At 46.2% G+C, this 17656-nt stretch overlaps 1 protein-coding gene across 2 annotated transcripts in view; it reads left to right on the top strand.

The window, feature by feature from the left end:
• Positions 1-17656, top strand: part of slc27a6 (solute carrier family 27 member 6) — a 92088-nt gene that overhangs the window by 38258 nt on the left and 36174 nt on the right. For both annotated transcript variants that reach the window (XM_068030177.1, XM_068030178.1), the window contains exon 4: positions 1045-1169. In XM_068030177.1, coding sequence (XP_067886278.1) covers positions 1045-1169 — 125 coding nt within the window. The remainder of the gene's footprint in view (positions 1-1044; positions 1170-17656) is intronic.

The following is a 17656-nucleotide window of genomic DNA, read 5'->3' as shown; positions in this document are numbered from 1 at the left end:
AATGTCCATAGCACTATTAGAAGATGGGCAAAAATAAGTAAGTGAGATGAGTAGGTCAAGGATTTTCAATTTTTTTTTTCTGTGGAACCACTGCAAATATTGACAATCTCCCAGGAGCCTTAGGTCTTAACTTTTAAAAGATAGTTGTGCATCCAAAGGCAGCTTGCTGATTGCCAGCATTCCAATTTTTGGCCACCTGTCTTGCTGGCATCTAAGGTAAATCTGGGATGGGAGATCATGTCCTTACCCAACAGCTGTGTGTGCACTACTCTGGAAGAATCGGTGGATAGCAATCAAGAATGGAAGCATTGGTTGATTTTTCCCTCTAAAGATTTTTGGTAGTGAAAGCAATGTAAAAGCCTTCAGCACTACCCTGACTGAGATCAATTAATTGAACATAGAGCAGAGATCAAATATTAGACTCTCCTAGTCTTTACACCTTACTGGAGGCAAGAACTATGAACTCTCAAGGTACTTGAGGCCAACTGGCACCATTGAACCATATGCTAGCAAGGATTGAATACTTTAAGGAGAAGAGGAAAGAGGAGAAAGTTAGTGAGGAGATAGAGTGAATAAACAAATTATGATCTGAAATAAAACCGGAAATAAGAAATAAATCCATCAACATTTGAAAAGAGACTGGTTAACATTCTGGCTTGAGACACTTCATCAACTGATGATGGATCTCAACCTGAAAGTGTTAATCTATCTTTTCTCTTTCAGATGCTGAAGAACTGCCATGTCTTCTAGTATTTTCTGTTTTAAGTTCAGTATAGCTCAATACTGAATTAGTTGGTACTTTTACCCACTAAACTATCCAATGACCCCAAATATTAACTTGAAAATTACACTGTGAAATACTGTGGCTATGTCATTGTTGCAGCCCATCCACATGTATTCTGTGTTCTGCTGCTGACCCGTACCCCTTGGCTTGCAACTGAAATTGCCACAGAAGCTCAAAGTTATTGACAGTACATGAATGAAGGAACAATTTTTTTTGTCACTGCCCAAATGTTTGAAAGGTTCATTCTTGTGTTCATTTAGGTGCAACATTGGTGCTAAAGAAGAAATTCTCAGCTAGCCAGTTCTGGAATGACTGTCGAAAGTACAATGTTACAGTATTCCAGTATATTGGAGAACTCTGCCGCTACCTGTGTAATCAGCCAAAGGTAATACGTATTTGACAGAGCTCTTTACTAGCCATGATTTTAGGAAGTTTCCAAAGACTGTTTTAGTTGTGTTGCGAGCTGGAGCAGGAGGACTCGAGGCACCTCTACTGACTTCATCTTTCCCTCGGCCAAACAAATCAGCATCTGTCTTCTGCTTGGGGAACCACAAAAAATTGGATTCAATTTGACTCTTTTTGTAATCTCTTTATTTCCAGCAGCAAACAGGAGTTTTAGTAGGTGACTATTTGCTACTATGCTGATATTAAGAGGATGTTATATATAGTATTAAAGGGCCAGATTTTTAAAATCAACTGGAGCGGGAGCAGGTGTGTTCACGATTTAGAGATCGCGTTTTCTGAGGTTGGCACTGGGTCCCTCCACCTCCAGAACGCAAAGCCATTTTTAAAGGGACGTCGGGAGGGAGGGAACAGCAAACCTGCTCAACTCAAATTAAGTGAGGAGCTGATTAACAGGCTTGTCAACAGCAGTTTACAATTTTTAAAGGAAGGGAATGTGGAGACTATAGCTGGGATTTTGTGAGGACCCCTGAGGCAGGGGGGCATGAAGTATTACGACGGCTTTCGGTGGGTGGGAGAGCCTGTTGCCTCCCCGTCACCCAGCAATCTTCCTGGGGACGGGATAGGCTGATGACGGCCTTCCCACCCAGAGGCCAATTGAGGCTCTTAAGAGCCTATTAATGGCCAATTAAGGGCCTCTTCCCGCCACCGCTGGGATCTTACTTGTAAATCTTACTCACCTTTTAAAACGAGGTGCACTCCCTGTGGGCTTGTGGGAGAGGTGGGTCCCCCCTTCGTGGGCAGTTTTTGGCCCATGGAGGACCCCCACTGGGAACAACATTACCCCCCCTGGACCCCCTCCCCCTGGACTACACAACCACAAACACCACCCCCGCTACCCCCCACCCCCTTTGCCAGGTCTTCCGGACTGGCCACAGCGTCCCTGCCCCACCTATCGGTAATGCTGCCGATACTACTGAGCTGCCGGCCCTCTGATTGGCTTTAAAGGGATGGGGATCCCGCCTCCGAAAATGATTCACAAAGACTGGAGGATTGCTCGCGGTGAGGGTCGGGGTGGTGATGGTGGTGGTGATGTTGGGGGGCACAAGAAGGCTAAGGCGGGGTTCCCTCCACCTTTTTGGCCTGGTGCCAGGAGCCCAGCCTCCAACACAAAATCCAGCCCCACGTCTGGAACACGGTAGGGTGTGCAAATTGTGAGCACTGCAGGAGGCCATGAGGGCTATGGGAAGGGCTGATTAAGATAATGCACAGGCACAAAATAAATTTCAGCTGCTCCAAAGGTGCCACAGAGTAGCCATTGCTGGAGCTGTAAGACTTGCTATTCCCAGTGGTGAGTGGCAGGAACTCGGAGAGGGACATGCGGCTGCTGGCATCACTTGGGCAGCTGGGGTCAGCAGGGAAAAGCCTAGCGAATGCACAAAGCTCAGCTGAGGAAGTTGAGATGGGAACAGACCATTCTGACATTGAACAGAACAGCCAGGATGAGCTTCAGCAAATGCTTTAGTAGACATTGGGTCTACCTCCCAAGTGTGAGTGATCTGCAAATGACAGAGTGCCAGTGCTGTAGGAGGCAGTGCCTATCCAGGCAGATGGTCTCAGACCTTTGTGCTCCGAGCAAACATGATCTAAGGCCTCACGGACCCCTGGCAGTCCCATGCCTACAGCCATCAAGGTTGCCATCTCCCTGAATTATTATGCATTTGGCTCATTCCATGGATCAGCTGCAGGCCTAGGTGGCATCTCACAATCAGCTTCTCATCAGGCAGGTCACGGATGCCATATTCCGCAGGGTGGGGGAAATACCTCCACTTTGACACAGACGGGCCAGCGGAGGCACAAAGGGCTTTGGGTTTTACCGCCATCAGTGGATTCCCTCAGGTCCAGGGTGTCATCGATTGCACCCTTGTAGCCCTCAAGGCACCAACAGACAGACCAACCAGTCAGATTCCTCAACAGAAAGGGCTACCACTTATTAGTTGGCCTGTTGGTCTGTGACCACAGGAAATGAATCTTGCAGGTGTGCGCCTGGTTCCCGGGCAGCTGTAATGACTCCTTTATCCTGCGTGATTCCCAGGTGTTGCACCTCTTCAGACCCACATCCAGACTCCGTGGAAGGCTACTGGAGGTTAAAGGTTGTCCCCTGAGGGGGTGGCTGCTGACCCCCCATTCGAAATCCAGACACAGATGGAGAGAACCACTACAACCAGAGCCATCTCCCAGCATGGGTTTGCATTGAGAAGGCAATTGGCCTCTTGAAGATGTGCTTCCATTGCCTTGTTGGGGGGTGCCCTCCAGTACAAGTCAGCCAGAGCCTCCTGTATTGTGGTCGTCTGCTGTGCCCTGCACAATATGACACTGGAAAGAGGCCTGGAGCTTGATGACAAGGAGGAGGAACTGGAACGTCATTTCACCTCCAAGGAGGAAGAAGAAGAAAAAGAGGAGGAAGGGATTGCTCCAGAGGTGGCTGGTGCCGCGACAGTGGAGGATGTCTGGCCATGCCGTCAGAGACCTCAAGGTGAACTGCAGGCTGACATGGCTGCAAGGCCCACGCTGATTCAGCTGTGCTTCTCCTGATCGTCTCTGAGCCCTTGCAGCTGATACCCCACAACTCAACTTCCAGCATTCAGAGCTATTACACTGCAATGACCCTTAACTCATTGGCAGCCATGAACATACAGATTGAGGATTCCTCCATCCAACATTGTCAAGCATCATAAGGAATGGGTACATAACATTCTCAGAGCCCCACGTCCCCGCTACCTGCCCACAATACCACCACCTGCAAGTTCCCCTCCAAGCCACACACCATCCTGAATTAGAACTATATCGCCATTCCTTCACAGTCACTGGGTCAAAGTCCTGGAACTCCCCTCCTAACAGCATTGTACCTACGCCACATGGACTGCCCCGGTTCAAGAAGGCAGCTCACCACCACCTTCTCAAGGGCAATTAGGGATGGGCAATAAATGCTGGCCTAGTCAGCGACGCCCACATCCCATGAATGAATTAAAAAAAATGTGGCCCCCTTTTGAGATAAGACATCAACAATACATCTGTCAGAGTGGTGGCATAAAGAAATTATATTGTGGGACAAGCAAAGTAACAGGCAGATGTAAACAATAGTATCCAGGTGATCCAATATGTGAATTCAACGCTGTAATGCCTTCCTCTCCCTCGCACTTCTACAGGGTGCTCCCCCTGTGGCCAATGAGGAGGTGTAGGTAGACTGCAAAGTAGTCTCTGCCTCTGGCTGAGATGACCACGGCTTCTATCCTCGTCTTGGACATGCCCATGGGAATCTTTCACAGTCTGTTGCACCTACATCATGGCAGGGGCTGCCTCTGTCACAGGGCCTTGGCAGATAGATGGCTCCTGAGTTGGAGGGGACAAATTGTGATTTTTTAATTATTTATTTATTGATACAGCACTGAAACAGGCCCTACAGCCCACCAAGTCTGTGCCAACCAACAACCACCCATATTTACTAATCCTACATTAACCCCATATTCCCTACCACATCCCCACCATCTACCTACACTAGGGGCAATTTACAATGGCCAATTTACCTATCAACCTGCAAGTCTTTGGCTGTGGGAGGAAACCGGAGCTCCTGGCAGAAGCCCACACGGTCACAGGGAAAACTTGCAAACTCCGCACAGGCAGTACCCAGAACTGAACCCGGGTCGCTGGAGCTGCGAGGCTGCGGTGCTAACCACTGCGCCACTGTGTTGCCTGAGGGATGGCCTCGTCATCTGCAGCTAGGACTGTTTCAGCCCTTCCCTAGGGCCCGTGGATTCTGGAAGCAGCCACTGATTGGGACGCAGCTGGTATCCACTCTCAGCAACTTTGCTTCATCAGCAACACTGAGTGGTCAATGCTACAGAAAGTTTCACTCCTTTTGAGCATATCAGCATGCTGCTCCTGCATCCACTCAGAATGTTGCTGCATTTGGCTCTCCAAGAGACAGCCCAATCTTTTAATGGAGGAGCTCATGTGGTTAAAGCCCTGAGTCATAATGGAGCACAAGCACTGCATGAACCCCTCCATTGCTTGCCTATGGCTCCTCAAAGCCTCAGGGAGCTCTGACAAACGGGAACTTTTCTGCCTCTGGTTCATGAGGAAGACGGTGCTTGTCTGTGACATCTGAGGCCCAGCATCTTCGCCCAGCGAAGCTTGGCTGTGACTGCCTTCCGTCCTGTGTAGGGTATTGCCCAGAGGTGACTGTGCCTCTCCCTTCTCCTCCTGCTCACGCGTAATGTGAGGTTTACCCACTGCTCACCATGCGATGCTAATCTGTGGCCCAACCGAGGTGAGTGTCTCTGCGCTGGTGGAAGGTGTTGAGGTGGGATGAGAACTCCCCTCCACTGAGGATGTCGGTGTCGATACAGGTCCACTTTGATCCCGCTCTGCAACTGGTGCTGTGCGAGTCACAAGGAAATGGTGATGAGAACTGGTTCTACTCAACAAGTGCCCCAACACAACCAACCCCTCAGATGACAGCAGTCTAACATCCAGAGCTCACTTTGGACAGGAATCTCCTCCATGCCCTTCACCTCAAGAAAAAGCTATCTAATGACCCTGTTGCTCACGGCCTTCCATCTCGCCATCCCCCACCGAGTGCCTCGACGGAACCCTGGTGACCACTAGTGCCGCCTCCTCCACTGCTGTCAGAATGTGGAGCTGGGCCACTTCACCTCCCATTCTGGCCATTTCCTGCATATTATGGGCTCCCTTCTGCAGGTTGAGAGTAGAAAGATTCATGAGTAGGCTGCCCTCCCTCATCTCTTCCAGCGTGACATACACTTGGGCTGATGCTTCCCTCAGTGATGTCACCATCTGAATATCAACCCATATGCGAGGGTGACAGCGTCACAGTGTAACAACTGTTCACTTACTCTGACAATGTGAGGGAGATGTATGGACATTCTGTGAGGTCAGCTCGCATGCATTCTGGTGCTTGGAGAGTTGATGTCCAATGAACTGGGTGCTGCCGGCCACTTACCTTACCAGACTGCAAGAGGTCATTGAACCTTTTCCTACACTGGACCCAGGTCCTTCTCGCAGCTGCTGACCTCCGTGGCCACCTCCATCCATGCCCTCTTGGTCTCACTGGGTGGATTACTCTTTCCTGAGGCTGGGACGAACAGCTCTCTCCTCTCTGATTCTGCATCAATTGGAGACATCAAAGAAATGGGGTGCTGCCTGGAGACACATGCTGATGCCCACAGTGGCCCACCGATGTCACTGGTGCTGCATCACTGAAGGCAATGGAAGCCCAGCCATGACTGCCACTTGCCTTTTAAGATTGCCCTCCGTGACCTGTTCCTGCCTCCAGGACACTGTGCCGGTCTTGCACCCAGGCCAATTAACTTACTTCCATTTAAAAATAGCATGGCGAGCAGTCAGGACCCAGAAATGTTCCAGGCATCATGTTTCTGATCCCGTAACAAAAATTCAGCCCAAAATGCCTATGTTGTAAGTCCTTAAGAGTGGACAGCTGTGAGTGTTGAATGGGATTAGGTATTTGAATACAAAATCAGTGTTGGAATTTTGGATTTTCTGATAAACAGTGCAATGTCAAAGATTAAGATGTATCAGACTAACAGATTTGAAGACTGGTGCTGATTGATTAAGTAATTTGAGGAAAGTTTAAGGGTAGACAACAGTTTTGTACTTTTAGTGCTGAGACAGACGACTGGTACACAGGAGGGTCCTGCAAAAGAAAGATTCAAAATAAAGTCGAGGTACAGATGACATTGGAAAACATGAGATTTTAAAAAGTCATTGGAAAAAATATACCGTGACAAAATTTGCAGAGTAGGATATTGCCTAGGAGAAATAAATGTTCATTCTAAGAGAGATAACTTATTTCTTAACTATTATTTTGACAGAAAATTTGTCTAGAAGCATAGTTACAATCCAAAAAATGCATATGTGCACTTTAAAATCTGCATTTATTCTAACTGCAACCTTATTCAGTAACACAGGCATTTTTTTCTTCCTATAGTCTCTGCCGCTATATCCCCATTCATTATGACCAAATAGGTAGTTGTCAATTGTCATTTGACTCCTATGGTCTAAGTGGAAATGAAGATTGGTGGGACTCTATTGGCAGACTTGAGTCGACCACTCAGGGAAATTTCAATTTAGAAACAATTCTTCATCTAAAGTGTTTTTATCAATACTGAAAAGCTAAAGAAGATTTGAAAATTTTATTTGCATTTAACTTTGTGCATTTAACACATATTGATGACAGCCCAATCTCTGCTTTCTAGTGAGTTTTGAAGGATGCAATTTTACATAAATACTGCTCTCTGACAGTAATGTCGCTGTTTCTTCTTGTAATTTAAGAGCAGTTGGCAATAATGGTTCAATGGGTTACCTGCTGAATGATGCTGACCACAGTAGAAATACTGTCTGAATTTAGATTTTTTTGCCGCTCAGGTTTAGTATTTCAGGTTGGGTTGTAAATATATTAAATGTACAGCTCAATGCAAATGTGTTTTCAAGATCCCATAGGTAGTCTGTTAGATCCACTATAGTAGGTACTACTACTCATCTGCTCAATCATTATTAAATGGGAATTTCTGGCAGATATGACCATATGCTAAAATTTCTCAGGATCTCTCACAGTACACTACCTCTCTGTAATAGCATAGAATTGGACAATTCTACTCCAGTGTGTTTTGAGCCCAGATTACAGGAAGGTAGAGGCAAGATGCAACTATATAGCTGTATGGGATTGATGGCTTCCCACGATTCAGGAGATGGCACCCACATTGCTTTAGGGGTGTCCACAAAACACCCAATCAATGATGTCAACAGAACTTTATTAATGTTCAGATTGCATGTGACAATCAAAGGATCCTGCACATCAGTATTCAACATGCAGGAGGTTACCATGATGTCTTCATTCTTCACAATTCAGCCCTCCAGGATCTCTTCATGGAGGAGAATCAAATCAGCAGATGGTTTTTGGGTGACAAAACCTATCCTCTGCTCCCGTGAGTGATGATGCCAATAATAGTGGCCTGAACAGCAGCAGAGGAGGCCTACAAAGAGGTGTATGCCTTTAATAGACTAGTCATTGAGAGGCTACTGGGGTGTTAAAAGCACATTTTCACTGCCTGAATTGGTCAGATGTGGCCCTACAGTAAACTCCCGTATGGGTCTCAAGAATAGTTGTAGCCTGCAATTCTCTTCACAGCTTTGCAACAGAAAGGGCTAGAATTTAACGGGACTGACGAGGAGACTTTTGTTCAGGTGGAACTAGAGCTAAATGGAACAGGGCATCGTGATGATCAACACTCAGGAGTCCTCAGTGACTGCTGCAAGGAAATTCAAGGCATGGGTCAGCTCCAAAGTCTTATCTTTTGTGTACTTCTGTCACCGTAGCCTGACCCCACCTGCCTTCTCCCCCAATTGCAAGCAAAGGCATATTTCTTTAACCACGACCCACCTTATCACACAACAACACATCAGACCACTTTGACCATACATGACTGTGCAGTAATCATTACTTGAATGAATAAGTCAACAACAAATGCACCCTTTCTTGCATGAATAACAAAGCACCATGACAGTAACAGTCTATTTTAATACAATAATTGCAAAGTGCAAATAATCACCTTATTCTTTCTCAACACTATTCTTCCCTTGGGTGCCTGCACGTGCCTCTCAATTATTTTCAGGTTGCTCACAAGTTTGACTTGAGGGCCAGACTCTCAGAAAGTTGTTGGCTGCTCATGCTTTACAAAAGGCTGAGATAGCTCGCATTTCACACCAGCTTGTCCCTGGGCAACTTTGTGTCACCTCCCACTTTCCACTGGCATAATGCTGTGAGGGGTATTGCTGAAGGCTTGGTAGATGCAATATTATGCAGCTGTTGATTCCTGGGAGGTTAGACCCTGATCACTCCCTTCACCTTCACTGTTATCTTACTCCTCCAACACCACCTTTTGCTGTGATGGATCTACAGTTATGTTCTGGAAGTGTTGCTTTAAGAGGGTGAAGAATGTGAGCTGCTACCTGAAGTGGGCAAGGAAGAAAAGGCAGCTGTGCCAAGTGAGTTACCTTACCTGCCGTGTTGGGGGAGTGGAACTTTGCATGGCACTGTTCAGCTGTCCTGAGGATGAGGGAATCGCAGAGGGAAAAATCACCCAGGAACTTTTCAGACATTTGCACCACTGCGCTGCTTTTTGATCTGGTCATCTTACTCCACTCTCTTGTACTTCAGTCTGATGTGTACTTTTCTGTGTTATCACTGACATTAGCATTGAATGCTGTCTATATGTATGGAAAATTCATTATGTTCTGTTATGTAGCCTTGTAAAGTTTGTGCTTTAAATTGAGTTTTTGAAGCTTTTAGTTTAGTTTAGTTTAGTTTAGAGATACAGCACTGAAACAGGCCCTTCGGCCCACCAAGTCTGTGCCAACCATCAACCACCCATTTATACTAATCCTGCACTAATCCCATATTCCTACCACATCCCCACCTGTCCCTATATTTCCCTACCACCTACCTATACTAGGGGCAATTTATAATGGCCAATTTACCTACCAACCTGCAAGTCTTTTGGCTTGTGGGAGGAAACCGGAGCACCTGGAGAAAACCCACGCAGACACAGGGAGAACTTGCAAACTCCACACAGGCAGTACCCAGAATTGAACCCGGGTCGCTGGAGCTGTGAGGCTGCGGTGCTAACCACTGCGCCGCTGTGCCGCCCTAATGCTGTATTTTGGGTTGCTGCATAGTTTTGTATTTTTCACACATTATTATTTAAAAGAAAAGATAGAATACATTTATATAGTGCCTTTCACAACCACAGACATCGCAAGTGCTTTAGAACCAGATAAGTACATTTGAAGTGCAGTTACTCATGCAATGTCGGAAACGTGGCAGTCAATTTGCGCACATCAGCTCCCACAATCAGCAATGTGATAATAACTAGATAATCTGTTTATAGGATGTGGAATGAGGAATAAATATTGGCTAGGACCCTGGAGATAGCTCCCTTGCTTTCTTCGAAATAGTGCCATTGAATATTTTGCACTCACTGAGAGGGCAAATGGGCTCTCGGTTCAACATCTCTTCCAAAAGATGGCACCTCCGACAGTGCAGCACATCCTCAGTACTGCACTGGAGTTGCACTGCAGCTTTTGATTTTTGGGCTTACGTCCTGGAGTGGGACTTGAACCCACAGCCTTCTGACTCGGGGGAAAGCGTGCTACCAATTCAGTCATGTCTTCATGTGAACACATTCTTGCCTTCCATTTGTTAGCTGTTATTTTGATATCTGGTTCAGGTGAACAACACGACAGGGCTTGCTTTATACTATCTCCGGGGCTGGATTTTCAAATGCTGTCGGGTTCGGGGTCGGGTGCAGACACGATTTGAAAATCGTTGTCTCGAAGGTTGTCTTCAGAAACTTACGCCTCCAGGACATTCCGTGATTTTCAGGGCGGGGGTAGGGAACAGGGATCCCACTCACCTCCAATTATGGCCCATTAAGTTCATGGAGGACCTCGTCAAAGGGCTGGGGGGTCCACACTGTAATTTCCAATTGGAATTCTGGTGAGCCCGACCAGTGTGGTGCACAATAGTGCACAGCTTCCAGACTCATAGCGGGCAGTGGGCAAACTTTATTGTTGTAAGATGAAGTGTTTTGGGCCCAGAGGGATCTTGCGCTGGGCCAAACGCAGGACTTTTTTTTATATATTGGAAGTGCTGCCTCACCTCTTTATTCTTTTGGCTGTCCAAGGAGCTGCCCGCTCTCCTCGGCAAGGCAGCAGCAGGCCCCATTGTGTCTGTTACCTGCCTTTGCCGCTTGCCTCCTGCAGATGTTCGGTATCACTAATTGGGCACTGAGATCACTTTCTGCCCAATTATGGCAGAAACATTTAACAATAGCATCGCAATAGCGACATATCTGAGGCGTGGGGTCGAGACCCAGAAATCATTCAGCACCGGGTTCCTGAACCCGTTCTGAAAATTCAGCTGCTGAAATCAGATGACTTCTAAAAGCTTGACGGTTACTCCACACTCCAAAAAAGACTTGCTAAAATCCAGAAGGCTTTATAAGCCAACTGCACGATTCTTACATCAAGCTCCAGGTCATGGAAGAAATTAAACTCAGATAGTAAATGTTCTCATGAGTGCTTCAGGAAGGAAACATCAAATAAGCAGAATTCCACAGGTGTTTACATTGCCTTACAAGAAGAGGTGCTGTGGCTCACTGGAGCTTGCCTGATCAGCTTGCCTGATCCATACCAGCAAATCACAAATCTACTCAATCTTCAAGTTAATATAAGAACATAAGAAGCATGAGCAGTAGTAGTCCACATGGCCTCTCGAGTCTGCTCTGCCATTCAATGCAATCATGGCTGATCTTCTGTCTCACTCCACTTTCCTGCCTACTTATCATTTCTGTTGATTCCCTGACAGATCAAAAAATCTGTCTATCTCAGCCTTGAATATCCTCAACAATGGAACATCCACAACCCTCTGCGGTAGAGAATTCCTAAGATTCACAGCCTTCTGAGTGAAGAAATTTCTCATCATCTCAGTCCTAAATGATTGACCCCTTATCTTGAGATTGTGCCCATCCCCCGCACCCCCCCCCCCCCCCACTCCACCTGCCCTGTGTTCTAGATTCCCCATCCAGCAGAAACAGCCTTGATCTCTGAGTGTCTACCCTGTCAAGGCCCTTCAGAATCTTGTATGTTTCAATGAGATCACCTCTCATCCTAAACTCCAGAGAGTACAGGCCCAAGCCTCTCATCATAGGACAAACCTCCCATCTCAGGAACCAATCTCTTGAACATTTGCTGTACTGTCTCCAAGGCAAGTATATCCTTCCTTAGGTATGGAGAACAAAGCTATGCATAGTATTCCAGGTGTGGTTCACCAAAGCGCTGTAGACTTTAGCAAAAATTCATTATTTTTATACTCCAATCCTGTTGTAATTTTCTAATTTCCTAATTTCTTGCTGTACCTGCAAGCTAACTTTCTATGTTCCTTGTAAGAGCACACCCAAGTCTCTCTGAACATCAACACTCAGTCCACAGAATTGTTACAGCACAAAAGGAGGCCATTTGGCCCATCGTATCTGCAGCGGCTCTCCAAGTGAGAAATTCACTTAGTGTCATTCCCCCGCCTTTCCCCCATAACCCTATACATTCTTTCTTTCCAGGTAACTATCTAATACCCTTTTGAATACCTCAGTTGAATTTGCCTGTACTGCAGTCTCTGACAGTGCATTCCAGATCCTAAGCACTCGCTGCGTGAAAAAAGTTTTTCCTCATGTCGCCATTGCTTCTTTTGCCAATGATCTTAAATCTGTGCCTCCTTGTTCTTGATCCTTTAATGAGTGGGAAGAGTTTCTCCCTATCTACTCTGTTCAGAACGCTCATGATTTTGAATTCCTCGATCAAATCTCCTCTCAGCCTTCTGTTCTCCAAGGAAAAACAGTCCCAACTTCTCCAATCTGTCTTCATAAATGAAGTTTCTCATCTCTGGCACCATTCTCGTGAATCTTTTCTGCACTCTCTCCAATGCCTTCACATCTTTCCTTAAACGCAGTGCCCAGAACTGGACGCAATACTCCAGCTGAGGCTGAGCTAGCGTCTTATACAAGTTCAACATAACTTTCTTGCTCTTGTACGCTATGCCTCTATTAATAAAGCCTAGGATACTGTATGTAAAGGCCTGCTCGGGTCTGCAAATGAGACCCGACCCGAGCCCGACAGAACCCCATCCGAGCCCGACCCGACCCAGCCCGAGTCCTTTCAATTTTTCCTGCGCCCGACCAGACCATCAGTTAACCAACCTTCCATTTTTCACTTTGTTCCTTACCTGCACAAGCTTAAAATAACTGTAACAAAACTACCTTTAAAGTCCAAAAAGTAAATTAACATTTGGTTCACTTACCTGAGGTGATGATAGAGCGTGTCCGATCCAGCTGGACCTGACCCAAGACCGAATGCCGGACCTCGAAGTGCGACCCGACCCAAACCCAACACATGTTGTCGGGTCCCGTCGGGTTCGGGTCGGGTAGCAGGCCTTTAACTGTATGCTTTATTGACCACGCTGTCAACCTGTCCTGCCACCTTCAATGACATATGCACATATATACTCAGGTCCCTCTGTTCCTGCACCCCTTTTAGAATTGTACCCTTTATTTTACATTGTCTCTTCATGTTCTTTCTACCAAAGTGAACTACTTCACATTTCTCCACATTGAACTTCATCTGTCACTTGTCCACCCATTTCACCAGCTTGCCTATTTCCTTTTAAAGTTCTATACTATCCTCACAGTTCACAATGCTTCCAAGTTTCGTATCATCCACAAATTTTGAAATTGTGCTGTGTACACCAAGGTCTTAAGTCATCAATATATTTCAGGAAGAGGAAGGGTCCCAATACTGACCCCTGTGGAACTCCACTACATACCTTCCTCCAGCCCGAAAAACATCCGTTAACCACTACTCTCTGTTTCCTTTCACTTATCCAATTTCCTATCCATGTTGCTACAGTCCCTTTTATTCCATGAGCTATAACATTGCTCACAAATCTGTTGTGTGGCACTGTATTAAATGCCTTTTGGAAGTCCATGTACACCACATCAACAGCATTGCCCTCATCAATCCTCTCAATTACCCCTTCAAAAAACTCCAGCAAGTTAGTTAATCACGATTTTCCCTCAACATGTACACGTTGGCTTTCCTTAAATAACCCACATTTGTCCATATGACTATTAATTTTGTCCCAAATTATTGTTTCTAGAAATTTCCCTACCACCAAAGTTAAACTGACTGGCCTGTAGTTGCTGAGCTTATCTTTATATCCTTTTTTGAACAAGGGCGTAACATTTGCAATTCTCCAGTTTTCTGGCAGTACTCCGAAGGAAGATTGGAAAATTATGGCCAGTGCCTCCGCAATTTCCGCTCTCACTTCCCTCACTATCATTGGATGCATCTCATCTGGTCCTGGTGCTTTATCAACTTTAAACATAGACAACCTATCTCATACCTTCACCTTATCAATTTTAAAATCTTCTCTTTCACCATGGCCTGGGGAGCATCTTCTTTGTTGGTAAAGACCGATGTAAAGCATTAATTTAATAACTCAGCTATTAAAAGAGGCTGCAAGAGGCCAGAGAAAGAGCAAGACCGAGGTGAACCTGAGAGGAGACAGGCATCAGCGAGCGGGAGTTCCAGCGGCTTAAAAGAGGCTGCGAGAGGCCTGAGAAAGAGCAAGATCAAGGCATACCTGTGAGGCGACAGGCACCCAGCGAGCGGGAGTTCCAGCATCTTAAAAAGGCATACTTTCACACACTCTCACAGGGACAGCGAGAGAGTTTCACGACTGAAGTCACATTCAGAAAGTGACACATTGCAAGGGGAGGCAGCTGATTGGTAATTAGGAATAGGTGAGTACTTCTACCCTTTTTTGCTACTTTCAATAGCCAAAGTAAAAGTAAAGGTCGGGAATTTAGATTGTAGTAGGTCGTGTTTGGAGTAGAATAAGGTCCATAGAGTAATTAGTACTCGAAGTTAAAGGGAGTAACTAAGGAGCTTAATCTAAGGCTCAACCCCATGGCACGCTCCTCCTGCACTATGTGGGAAATCAGGGGCACTTCTTGTGTCCCTGGCGACCATGTGTGCAGGAAGTGTGTCCAGCAGCAGCTACTGGCTGACTGCATTGCGTAGCTGGAGCTGCGGATGGATTCACTATGGAGCATCCGCGATGCTGAGGATGTCATGGATAGCACATTTATACTGCAGGTAATGGCTGCAGAGACAGAAAAGGGATGGGTGACCACCAGGAGGAGTAGTAGGCGCAGGCAGGTAGTGCAGGAGTCCTCTGTGGCCAGCCCCCTTTCAAACAGATATATCACTTTGAATACTGTTGGGGGAATGGCCTCCCAGGGGAAAGCAGCAACAGCCAAGTTCGTGGCACCATGGATGGCTCTGCTGCATAGGAGGGGGTGAAAAAGAGTGGAAGAGCCATACTGATAGGAGATTCAATTGTAAGGGGAACAGACAGAGGTTTCTATGGCCGCAAACAGGACTCCAGGATGGTATGTTGCCTCCCTGGTGCTCGGGTCAAGAATGTCTCGGAGCGGCTGCAGAACATTCTGAAGTGGGGGTGTGAACAGTCAGAGGTCGTGGTACACATGGGTACCAACGACATAGGTAGAAAGAGGGATGAGGTCCTGCAACAGGAATTTAGGGAGCTAGGTTGCAGATTAAAAAGCAGGACCTCAAAGGTTGTCATCTCTGGATTACTCCCGGTGCCACATGATAGTGAGTATAGGAATAGGAGGATAGAGCAGATGAATGCGTGGCTGAGGAGGTGGTGCAGGAGGGAGGGCTTTAGGTTCCTGGATCATTGGGTCTGTTTCTGGTAAAGGCGGGGCCTGTAGAAGTTGAATGGGTTGCACCTGAACCGGAACGGGACCAACATCCTTGCTGGAAGGTTTGCTAGTGCTGTTGGGGGGGTTTAAACTAATTTGGCAAGGGGATGGGATACAGAGTGGAGGTACAGTAGGGGGTAATGCACTGTCAAATATAGAAGAGAAACTGAGTCAGTCTTGAAGGCAGAGCAAATATAGACCTGTTGAGGCACAAGTGAAAAATGCAAGGTTGGATTGCATCTGTTTTGATGCAAGGAGTCTTACTAGTAAGGCAGCTGAATTGAGGGCGTTGATTTGGAGGGCTAATATCTTAGAAGGTTCCTCAAATGAGGCCATATGGGTAAAACTTAAAAACAAAAAGGGGGCAATCACTTGGCTGGGAGTGTACTACAGACCTCCAAACAGTCAGGGAGAGATAGAGGAGCAGATATGTAGGCAAATCTCAGAGAGGTGTAAAGATAATAGGGTAATAATAGTAGGGTATTTCAACTTCCCCAGTATCAACTGGGAAGGTCTTAGTGCAAAAGGCTGAAAAGGGGGCAAAATTCTTAAAATGCATACAGGAGAGCTTTTTGAGCCAGTACATAGAAAGTCCTACAAGAAAAGGGGTAGAACTGGACCTAATCCTAGGGAATGAAGCCAGACAAGTGGTAGAAGTGTCAGTGGGGGAGCATTTTGGGGATAGTGACCATAACTCTGTAAGATTTAAGGTAGTTATGGAAAAGGACAAAGATGGACTGGAAATAAAGATACTAAACTGGGGGAAGGCTGATTTTAATATGAAAAAACAAGATCTGGCAAAAGTGGACTGTGAGCAGCAACTTGTAGGAAAGTCTACATCAGACCAGTGGGAGTCATTCAAAGAGGAAATAATGAGAGTTCAGAGCCAACATGTACCCGTTAAGGTGAAGGGTAGGACCAACAAGTCCAGGGAACCCTGGATGTCAAAGAATATAGAGGATTAGATCAAGAATAAAAAGGAGGCTTATGGAAGATTCAGAGTGCTGAAAACAGCGGAGGCACTAGAGGAGTATGGAAAGTGTAGGCGAGTACTTTAAAAAAAAGTAATTAGGAGAGCGAAGAGGGGACATGACAAAACACTGGCGGACAAGATAAAGGAAAATCCCAAGGCGTTTTATAACTACATTAAGGGCAAGAGGATCAGCAGGGAAAGAGTAGGGCCCATTAGGGACCAAAGTGGCAATCTGTGTGTGGAGCCGGAGGACATAGGTGAGGTTTTAAATGATTTCTTTTCATTTGTGTTCACTATGGAGAAGGACGATGTAGGTGTAGAGATCAGGGAGGGGGATTGTGATATACTTGAACATATTAGCATTGAAAGGGAGGAAGTATTAGCTGTTTTAGTGGGCTTAAAAGTGGATGAATCCCCAGTCCCAGATGAGATGTATCCCAGGCTGTTGTGTGAGGCAAGGGAGGAGATAGCAGGGGCTCTGACACAAATTTTCAAATCCTTTCTGGCCACAGGAGAGGTACCAGTGGATTGGAGGACAGCGAATGTACCATTATTCAAGAAAGGTATCAGGGATAAATCAGGTAATTACAGGCCGGTGAGTCTAACATCAGTGGTTGGAAAACTATTGGAAAAAGTTCTGAGGGACTGGATTAATCTCCACTTGGAGAGGCAGGGATTAATCAGGAATAGTCAGCATGGCTTTGCCAGGGGGAGATCGTGTCTAACTAACTTGATTGAATTTTTCAAGGCGATGACTAGATGTGTAGATGAGGGTAAAGCAGTTGATGTAGTATACATGGACTTCAGTAAGGCTTTTAATAAGGTCCTGCATGGGAGATTGGTTAAGAAAGTAAGAGCCCATGGGATTCAGGGCAAATTGGATCTAAAATTGGCATAGTTCAGGAGACAGAGGGTAATGGTCGAGGGTTGTTTCTGCGAGTGGAAGCCTGTGACCAGTGGTATACCACAGGGATCGGTGCTGGGTCCCTTGCTGTTTATAGTGTACTTTAACGATTTAGACGTGAATACAAGAGGTATGATCAGTAAGTTCGCAGATGA

The sequence above is a fragment of the Heterodontus francisci genome, chromosome 4 (genome assembly GCF_036365525.1).
Source record: "Heterodontus francisci isolate sHetFra1 chromosome 4, sHetFra1.hap1, whole genome shotgun sequence".
In the NCBI taxonomy this organism is placed as follows: domain Eukaryota; kingdom Metazoa; phylum Chordata; class Chondrichthyes; order Heterodontiformes; family Heterodontidae; genus Heterodontus; species Heterodontus francisci.
Note: the sequence above shows the minus strand (reverse complement) of the source record. Positions and strands in the feature narration are given on the sequence as shown.